We start from the raw sequence: 9,975 nt of genomic DNA, 5'->3' as shown, positions 1-9,975 counted from the left end.
CGGGGCTTGAACTCAAGACCCTAAGATCTTTAGCCAGCCACCTTTATACCATTAAGCCAAAACCAGGCTACGAAGAGAAATTAAAATTGAAGAAAGAGGAGAAATAAAAGTTGATGATAGAAATTTTAAAAAAGGAACGAGTGGGAAGGAGGGAGAAGGGTGAAAGCAGGAGATTGAGAAAGAAGAAAGAAAAGCCAGGGGTGGCGTGTAACAGGAAGAGAGTAAAGTAATGCAGTGGTGATGGTAAAGCAATCTTGATTAGCCAATTTATTGGAGCTGATTGAATTTATAGGGTAAAGCAATCTTGGAGCTGATTTACACTCTAGGTCATCCGAATTTTGTGTGGAATGATCGATCTGTGTAATATATGAAAGCTAAATCTTGAACGGTTTTTGAAATATCACGTACACAAGCCAAGTTACCAAGATGGTTGCCATGGTAACACAATTCAGCCAATCACAGCCGTGATCTGAGGTTGAGAAAATGTCATGTGAATATATATCTGCAATATGAAAGCTAAATGTTCAACGGTTCCTGAAATATCACCGACACAAAAGTACATGGACAGATGATCGGTGGTTGGTTGGAGCTCATTTTAATGTCCAACCCCAACTCCCTCCCCCGCACACACTCCACTCCCACCCTGCTGCCCCTTATCCCCCGTCTCAGACCTTGTCGGAGAGGCGGGAACAAAAGTACAATGCGAGGATCAACTGAGAATACATCGTCTTTGGAATACTGGGTGTTAATGTATTGTTGCTTTCAACAATGAAAGTGTTGCATGCAACAAAAAATGTATTAAAAAAAACAATGGTCTATGGAGCATTTATTTGATTGTTTCAATGCCGATTTCATAATTTACATATATTTGTGCTGGAAAAGAAAAATCAATGGCATCATTTTTACCAGCGACATACAAGAGCTTCGAATGGCTATTGTTGTTGTTGTTTTTGTTGTTGGTGGTGGTCGATTTCCAACTCACCAGGACTTTAGTCCGGTGAGCTTATGCGATCGAGCAGCGTCCGTAGTTCAGCGAGCGAGTCCGTAAACACTTCGTCATTATTGCTTGAACCAAACACAGGATTTTTATGAAATTTGGCCACAAGCTTCCTATTTGATGCCGAATGAAGGCATATTACTGCATCAAAATCTGCACTTATTAAGGGGGTCTACGCAGGAGGAGGGTGGGGTGGGGGGGGGCCAAAATAGGCATTTTCTCTCTTCTCCGAAACTACACACACACAATTTCAATGAAACTTGACCACAACCTTTATCATCCCTGATGTACCAAAGATTGTTCGTGGCATTAAATTCAAAAAAAAAATCAGAGTCTTGGGGAGTCTGTGGGGGATTTGACCACCAAAACAGGTATTTGCTCTCTTCCCTGAAACTACACACATGATTTCGACGATACTTGACTACAACCTTCATCACCAGTGATGTACCAAAGTTTGTTCAAGGCATAAAAATATCAGGGTCTCAGGACGTCTGCGAGGGGTTTGAGTGACTTTTGCTCCTCCTCCAGTGAGCTTCAAGACCTGCAGTCCTATTTTTGAAATGTGCACCCATTGGACGGACAGGTGCTGGACCACACGTACATCTGTCGCTTGACTCCACCCAACATAGTGCCAAGATTAAATTTTATGGCCGCCATCTTGTTTCCTGGTGGGCCTAGCACATTGGGCCGATATAGGCCTTTGCTGATTATAACTGTCCGGCTGTGTTGCATCAGATTTCCATTGTCTTTGTTTGGGTCAAGTGTTACATTATTAGTAAGGTTTAATCAAGCCCGTAAATGCCTCCCTAAAAAATAGCATTATGTAATTTTTGAACGGCGCCATACGCGCCTCTCCCATTCGGCCCTGTGCTGGATTTTTAAAGCCAATTCCATCGTGCTTAATGACAAAGTCCCATACCTCGAATGACCACGTACATGTTTTTATGACCAAGAGGTTTATTACCGCAGAGAGAGCGGGAGGGCGGAAAGTTGCTAACTGAATACACCTCTGACGTTCTTGAGGCCTGAGCCTAGATCTACTGTAATCTTATATACCCCAAAGATGGTAATAACATAAACCTTGCTGACGCTCCTGTTCGGAGGGGGTCCACTAGTTGCCTGAAACCAGATCCAGCTGTCTGTCAGACTCGTAATTGATATTGAACCAAACCGTGAAGACCCTCAGAGATTAATTAACCAATACCTTAAACAGTAACGATGAGGGAGTTGAATGGACAGAGGAGGCAAAAAATATGTATTTTGTGTCACAGGTTGTGACCACAGTGCGGTCATTCGTGTTTTTCCTTCAACCACCTTTAATAGCTTAAAACACAAAACTATGATTTAAAATGATTATCTGTCTATCTGTCTTCGGGGAGAAGTGAATTATTGCAGAATTTTTTCTGGAAGGTTCACTTTGCTGCTCCTGGGTGTGGGTTGGGGGGTCGAAGAAGAGTAGCTGAGACCCGAATCCTATCCAGGTTCCTCCTGATAACTCCATCTTTGCTCTTTATTCTTCTGGTTCCTTCTGATGACTGCAATGCAGTATTTGGTTTTCCATTTCATTACAGATCTTTTTGTTGTCTCCAATCACATTGTTATTTTAAAGTATTATTTTGGTATTGTTGAGCACAATAATGTCATAATGTATAAAATGTAAAAGAAACAAAGTACACAAAAATCTAACATGATCAAAAAATTACAAATACCAATGGAAAATCGACTCAGAAGGAAAGTACTACCCTAACAAAGAGCCAGTGAGCATTGGATCCATTTACAGCTTCGTGATAATTTGAGGTATCGGGTAAGCACTGTGACATACGATACACTTGATAATATAGGTGTACGCTCGTTTAATTTGTTCCATCTTTGTGACTTTGCATTGTCTACAAATGTGACACCCACCATTTAAGACAAGCAGAGTCTTTGACCTTGCAGGAACATGTCCAAGTGGAATAGGTGGAGCTCACAAAGTCCACAGCACTGTGAAGTAGAAGAAAGCACAGTCGAAACACAATTGGCTAACCAGAAGCACATAGGAGCGTTATGAGGATTTTCAAACACTTCTTGCTCACAGGAGTAAAAGGTTACTTTTTTAAAAGCCTCATAATAAATCAGTCGTCTTTTTCTTACCAATCCAAATGAACTACTGTTTTCTTCACCCAACTCTCAGCCCCCTTGGGCTCAAAGTGACCAAAAAAAAAAATAATAATCCAGGTCCAAATCCTATATGCACACTTGATTTGTCTATTGATTTATTTACTGTTTGAGCACTGAATTTTTCCAGTATAAAAAAAAAATATATGGAGTATACGATACCAATAAACATCAACCTTGCAAACAAGCTAGAACGTAATACATTAAAATCCAATCATTAATAGGCCAGGCTGAACATACCCACATGCCGACAAATAGGAACAAACAATACAGATTGTTAAACAATGATGCGGGCCACTATCATGGCCAACAGCATGTTCCCGTGAGGCCACGATCGTGGCCAACAGCAACGCAAACAGTTAATGTCCTTGGGTGGTCCTGTAGTGCCCCCATCGGAAAGTTTGGCTCGTGGTTATGGGGAGCCCAGGTTCAAATTCCACATATGCCATGTGTGCACACCAGTGTGTAATTCATGTAAAGGTACACCAGTGTCTACTAATGCTTTTCTCCTGAATACAATTTACACACACAAGCTCCTTCATGAGCCTCAGAGCAAAAAAATTAAATAAAAAAAATTAAAGAGCACAGAGCTCACGATTCTTTGATCCAAAGTTTGAACCCCATACATACATACTGTAATGATTTGTCAATTATCTCTTAATGTCCCTGTAATTCATGTAAAGTATACTGATATCATGTGGAATCATCGTTTTTTTAAGCGTAAAATACATACAATGTCTTCTATGAATGAGCCCAATTGAATGAAATCCCCTCCCCCTAAAATAAATTTAAAGTATATGGAATTAACAGCTTACTCTTCAATATTTTTCAGGAAGTATTATCAAATTATCTTATATATTAAAAAAGTAATGAAGATGCATGCATATTAAGCCTTTGAACCCATTGGCTGGAGACTCCACCTACAATTATTGTCAGGAAGAAAATCGATGTGTCTGCCATTTTGGTTTTCTGGAAAACCTGAGATATCTTCAATGTCTCATATTCACAATTTTTGTCTGTGCTATTATATGCGCAGTGTCTGTTTGTGTCTGTGCCACGATGTATTATATGCGCACATAAGCAGTAGGCATGCTTTTGCCTCATGTACATAAGCCAGGTTATTTATTAATTTTTGAAGCAATCGAGGCAGCGGTCTGGTCAATACACCACCCAAATAAAGGGATGAGTAATTTATACAATAAATGAAGGTTTTTGTACGTAATTAGTCCAACTTGTCAAGGCTGAATAGTGCGAGTGTATCGTGTGGTACTAATCCAGGTGGTTGTGCCGATTACAATGTGATAAAATATGTTGATTATCTGCATGATAACCATAGACATTGGAAATTATCATGATCATTCGAGGTGTTTGTTTGTTTGACTTCTATGCACTCCTGCACCGTTGATCCGAATTAGCTTAAAAATACAACTTGGGCTCAGGTGCGAAGGGGTAGAAAAGGTAGTGAGACAAGGGATATAAGTGGGAGGGGTTGAAGGGATTGAGGGAAGTGAGTGATTGGGTTCAGTGAAAGTATGTGAAGGTGTAAAGAAGGCAGTGGGAAAAGGAGAATAAATGGAAGTGGATGAAGACTTTGAAGGAAATGTGTGGAGGGACAGAAGGGAATGGGAGAAGGGGTTGTTGATTAGATACATTAAAAGGAGTAGGCTCACAGGCTTTAGCAGCAATGGGCCATTAGTGGAACATAAATCTGCAAAGTAAATCATAATTTGCTTAAAATAAACATTATTTTTGCAGTTGGAGGTGTCGGAGCTCCTTCCAAAACTAGAACAGCACTCAGTACCGAGTGCATACCTCAGCCAGGCTGGACAGTTTACATTTTGTATCCTATCGATAGGGCGGATCTGGATCTGGACCTTAACAAAATCTGCTTGTTCTTGCCACCTAAGCATCTCATCCCACAAGCTTTGTCATAATCCGTCCATAACTTTTTGAGATACCGTGCTGTATATCATTTTGGCGCTATCTCTCAATTATGAAGAATCACTCAAGTTCTAGTAACGGATCCGGATCTTCACCAAAATCGAATAAATTTGTCCTTGACACACACCCAACCTGCTCACCAAGTTTTGTCTGAATCCATACCTTTTTGAGATACCCTGCTCACAGACCACGAGGGATGAATACATAAGCCCCATCCAACTTCGGTGTGTGGAGGAGAAAAAATAAAATAAAATAAAATAAAACAGACCTGGGGTAATTGAGAGCCAGAAATTAACTTTGAAGATGGTTGAAACATTTTATTGCTCATTATGTAAACCAAAACAAGAGAAATGTTGACAACATAAAAAAGCAACATTTATGTTTTGGATTTGAAATAGGTCTACAAACTGATTTCATATTCGTTTGTTGCATTTTCCATCTTAAAGTATCAAGTGGCACACATTTCACTCGCAGATACACACCCAATACAGGCAGCAAACTATCCCCACACGCAAAGCATTCCCAACCCATAAGGCTACTGGAGTCATCACATAGTCCTTGTATCAATTTTCCAAGGCTATAGTTATCACATTACTTGTTGACGTCTATAATCGTGTTTTGCTGCATTTGGTAAATCTGTAAACATCCATATTCAGCTATTTACAACAGTTCCGAATGACCCAACTTATAAATCCTGTTCAATAGCTGGACGACAACGCATATCCACAAAATTACAATTGTGCAACGAATAATTCATCCGTGACAAGTTTCAATGCGTCATCTGAAACAATGGATCAAGATTTATTGATGCTTTTGATTAAAAATACCGGTACCTAAAAACTGTGAACATAGTCTCCAATTGCCTCCCTGCCTCTTTTTTGCATAAATGACCATGAATGATGCTGGGAACCGAAGTTCAAACCTCATTATATATGGTGTATATATTTATTGTCCACTCATATCCCTATAACTCCTGCTAATGTACCTGAATTGTTTGTTTAGGAAGCACCAAAGTACATGCTTTAGCCCTTATTAAGGAGAGCGATTCGTTCCTGCTGTGGCGCATTGTTTTGGGCAAAAGCAGACTGATCTCTTTTACTGACATTATTCTGCATGTGATTTATGTACAAGCTCCTCACTGAGCATTAGAAAAATGTAAAAATAAAACAAGTACAGATACATTCAAAGTACACCGCTCACATGCCCCAAAAATAATAACATCCTCCAGCGTGCGGCACATGGAGACGGTATTTGGAGGGAGAGGTGTACAATAAATTGATTGATTCATTGCATAATTAAAATCAATAAGCAATAGTTGTAAAATAATTTCTTAATCAATAATTGTCTAATAACATACCTCAACCACCAGTGTTTCATATGAAGCTATAATAATAATAAAAAAATGAAATGTCATTAATCGAAAATAAATAAATAATTAATTGATTAACTGACTAATCAATAAATAATCAAATGATTAATTGATTAATCAATAGATCAAAAATACCCTTCATAGCCAAATCATTTGGTCATTGTCATGTTCAAATATCAGCTTCCCATCTCAAAAGGTGCCTGAGGTATTGCCCAGATGAGAAAGGAAATAAATAAGCACTTAATTTATTGATAATAATTAAGTAACTAATCAATTAATTGATTAATCAAAAAACAAAAAATGCTGTTTTGCCAAAGCACGAGCTCACTATTGTGCCCAAATTTCAGCTTCCTGGCTCAAAGGATGGCTGAGATATCACCCGGACAAACAAAAACCAAACAAACAAGCAAGAAAACAAACAAACAAACAAACAAGCAAGAAAACAAGAAACTGGAGTGAAAACTGAGTACTCCCTTTCAGCGCGCGTCATCACCGGGCACCGAAGATGACGTCATGCAGCACCTGGAGATGGGATAGGAAAGGAACGGTGTACAAAAATAAATTACCTAAGCCTGATGTTTCAGCAACACCTTTGTCGTCATGATTGGATAACCAGATCAACATGGGCGTGGGTTGATGTGATGCTTGCGATTAGGTAGGGAGACAAACATTTATCAACATAGCTTCTGCACGTCCCCACCCCTCCTCAGTCACACGTGACAAAACATGTAATGTTCTAAAAGCGACTGATGCCCGACCTCAGTGAGATATGACAGCAACTCTACTACATACACCACTGCCTGTCTGTCCATATGTCTGTAAGCAGGATATCTCAAAAAGCTATGGACAGATTTTGACGAAATATTGGTGGACAGATTGGGTGTGTGTCAAGGAAGAATCGATGACATTTTGGTAAAGATTCAAATCTGGATCCAATAATTTTATAAATTGTTTCAAATGGTGATGGCTTAAGAACTTAATGTCATGAGTTTGAGCCCCCTGTTGTAGCGTTAAATAGCACCAGGTGGAATATGAATGAATGATCGTTTTAAGGCCATTTTCCCCACTAGAGCGGGGGTTAGCCTTGCGGGCCCCATGACAATCATGGTTCCCTGTTTGAGGCAATGTTTTTATGGCCGGATGCCCTTCCTGACGCCAAAAGGTGGTGGTGAAGGTGGGTTGACTCAAATTGCCATCCTTCCAAGGTCGGCAAAATTGAATACCAGCTTGCTGGGATGAATGATCCCGGTGTGTACCCAGATTTAGAATAGGTACACCATATCCCTGCGCATCGTTAGAGGCGACTAAGGGTTGGCATCAGGAAGGGCATCCGGCCATAAAACATTGCCTCAAACAGGAAACCATGACTGTCATGGGGCCCGCAAGGCTAACCCCCGCTCTAGCGGGGAAAAATGGCCTTAAAACGATCATTCATTCATTCATGACTGGAAACAGGGGCAATACATCAGCGACACAGCCGTGCTTCCTGAAAATGATGCAACCAGCAGCCACAGGCTGCATATGAAACAACAGGCATTGTGAGATGGATATGTATACATCACGTTATCTCAAAAAGTTATGCACGGATTTAGGTGAAACTTTGTTGGGTATGTGACAAGGACTAATTGATTCGATTTTGGTGAGGATTCAGATCGAGATCCAGATCGGATTTATCAGTGGGACACAAAAGGTAAACTGTTCAGTTCAGCCTGGCGGAGGTATGCTCTCTACCTAGTGCCTGGCTGAGGTATGCTCTCTACCTAGTGCCTGGCGGAGGTATGCTCTCTACCTAGTGCCTGGCGGAGGTATGCTCTCGAACTCGTGCCTGGCGGAGGTATGCTCTCCACCTAGTGCCTGGCGGAGTTATGCTCTCTACCTAGTGCCTGGCTGAGGTATGCTCTCTACCTAGTGCCTGGCTGAGGTATGCTCTCTACCTAGTGCCTGGCGGAGGTATGCTCTCTACCTAGTGCCTGGCGGAGGTATGCTCTCGACCTCGTGCCTGGCGGAGGTATGCTCTCCACCTAGTGCCTGGCGGTGGTATGCTCTCTACATAGTGCCTGGTGGAGGTATGCTCTCTACCTAGTGCCTGGCGGAGGTATGCTCTCTACCTGGTGCCTGGCGGGGGTATGCTCTCTAGCTCGTGCCTGGCGGAGGTATGCTCTCTACCGAGTGTCTGGCGGAGGGATGCTCTCTACCTAGTGCCTGGCGGAGGTATGCTCTCTACCTAGTGCCTGGCGGAGGTATTCTCTCTACCTTGTGCCTGGCGGGGGTATGCTCTCTACCTAGTGCCTGGCGGAGTTATGCTCTCTACCTCGTGCCTGGCGGGGGTATGCTCTCTACCGAGTGCCTGTCGGAGGTATTCTCGCTACCGAGTGCCTGGCGGAGGTATGCTCTCTACCTAGTGCCTGGCGGAGGTATGCTCTCTACCTGGTGCCTGGCGGGGGTATGCTCTCTAGCTAGTGCCTGGCAGAGGTATGCTCTCTACCGAGTGTCTGGCGGAGGGATGCTCTCTACCTAGTGCCTGGCGGAGGTATGCTCTCTACCTAGTGCCTGGCGGAGGTATTCTCTCTACCTTGTGCCTGGCGGGGGTATGCTCTCTACCTAGTGCCTGGCGGAGTTATGCTCTCTACCTCGTGCCTGGCGGGGGTATGCTCTCTAGTCTACCGAGTGCCTGTCGGAGGTATTCTCGCTACCGAGTGCCTGGCGGCGGTATGGTCTCTACCGAGTGCCTGGTGAAGGTGTGCTCTCTACCGAGTGCCTGGCGGAGGTGTGTTCTCTACCGTACCGAGTGACGGTCTAGATCTTCCTCGTTCGTTATCACATCAGGGGCCAAAATTGGAAAATAAAGTTGGAATCTCAGCCCATCATGGTGCTTTCGGTGTTATAATCGTATATATATATATTTTTCCATCAAAATGAGAACTACATTACTTACATAGATATATAAACTTCAGTTTCACTTTTTGCCAATACCCGTAGTTTGTCCTACATTAAAGGCACGACGGAAATAACGTCGTGTTTTTGCACGGACAAGCATTACCCAGCAGGCGGCTTGTCGGTGGAAAACAGCTCCATGGCCACGTCCGCCAACAGCACGGCTTTCATCCCGCGGCGCGACAAACACGCATCGCAGTACTTGCATCGGAGTTCCAGTACCAGCTTATTGATGAACTTTGATCTCGGCATGTACGCTGTCGATTGTAAAGAACGAGTTCCAAACACTTTCGGAATAAAAAGTATAAACACACAAAAAAAAAAAATGGTCAAAGACAACAAATTGAATGAGGAAGCATCTGTAGGATTTCTCCTTCGCTTCGATTGGTCGATCCACTATAAGCCCCGCCTCGTTCCGCCCAACTCACATCCTCATTACCGAAGCGACAAGTACGTCGTCAGCTATTGGATGCGGCGCGCCGGAAGTTGTCCGTTGTAGCTATCATTCATTGGTCACTTTGATTGACTGCTTATTACTGATTGGCTAAACGCCAAACCCTTCCCCTGGACCGAGGAA

At 42.5% G+C, this 9,975-nt stretch overlaps 1 protein-coding gene across 1 annotated transcript; it reads right to left on the bottom strand.

Moving 5' to 3' along the window:
- Positions 1-809: 809 nt before the first annotated feature.
- On the bottom strand, positions 810-9,777 carry LOC137413520 (protein FAM72A). Its single transcript, XM_078769931.1, has 3 exons — positions 9,505-9,777; positions 2,903-2,980; positions 810-2,532 (listed from the first exon to the last, which is right to left on the bottom strand). The coding sequence occupies exons 1-3, from the start codon at positions 9,648-9,650 to the stop codon at positions 2,508-2,510; spliced, it is 249 nt and encodes an 82-aa protein (XP_078626057.1). The 5' UTR covers positions 9,651-9,777; the 3' UTR covers positions 810-2,507.
- Between the last annotated feature and the right edge of the window lie 198 nt (positions 9,778-9,975).

The sequence above is a fragment of the Myxine glutinosa genome, chromosome 1, assembly GCF_964187855.1.
Source record: "Myxine glutinosa chromosome 1, kmMyxGlut1.1, whole genome shotgun sequence".
NCBI classification, from domain to species: domain Eukaryota; kingdom Metazoa; phylum Chordata; class Myxini; order Myxiniformes; family Myxinidae; genus Myxine; species Myxine glutinosa.
Note: the sequence above shows the minus strand (reverse complement) of the source record. Positions and strands in the feature narration are given on the sequence as shown.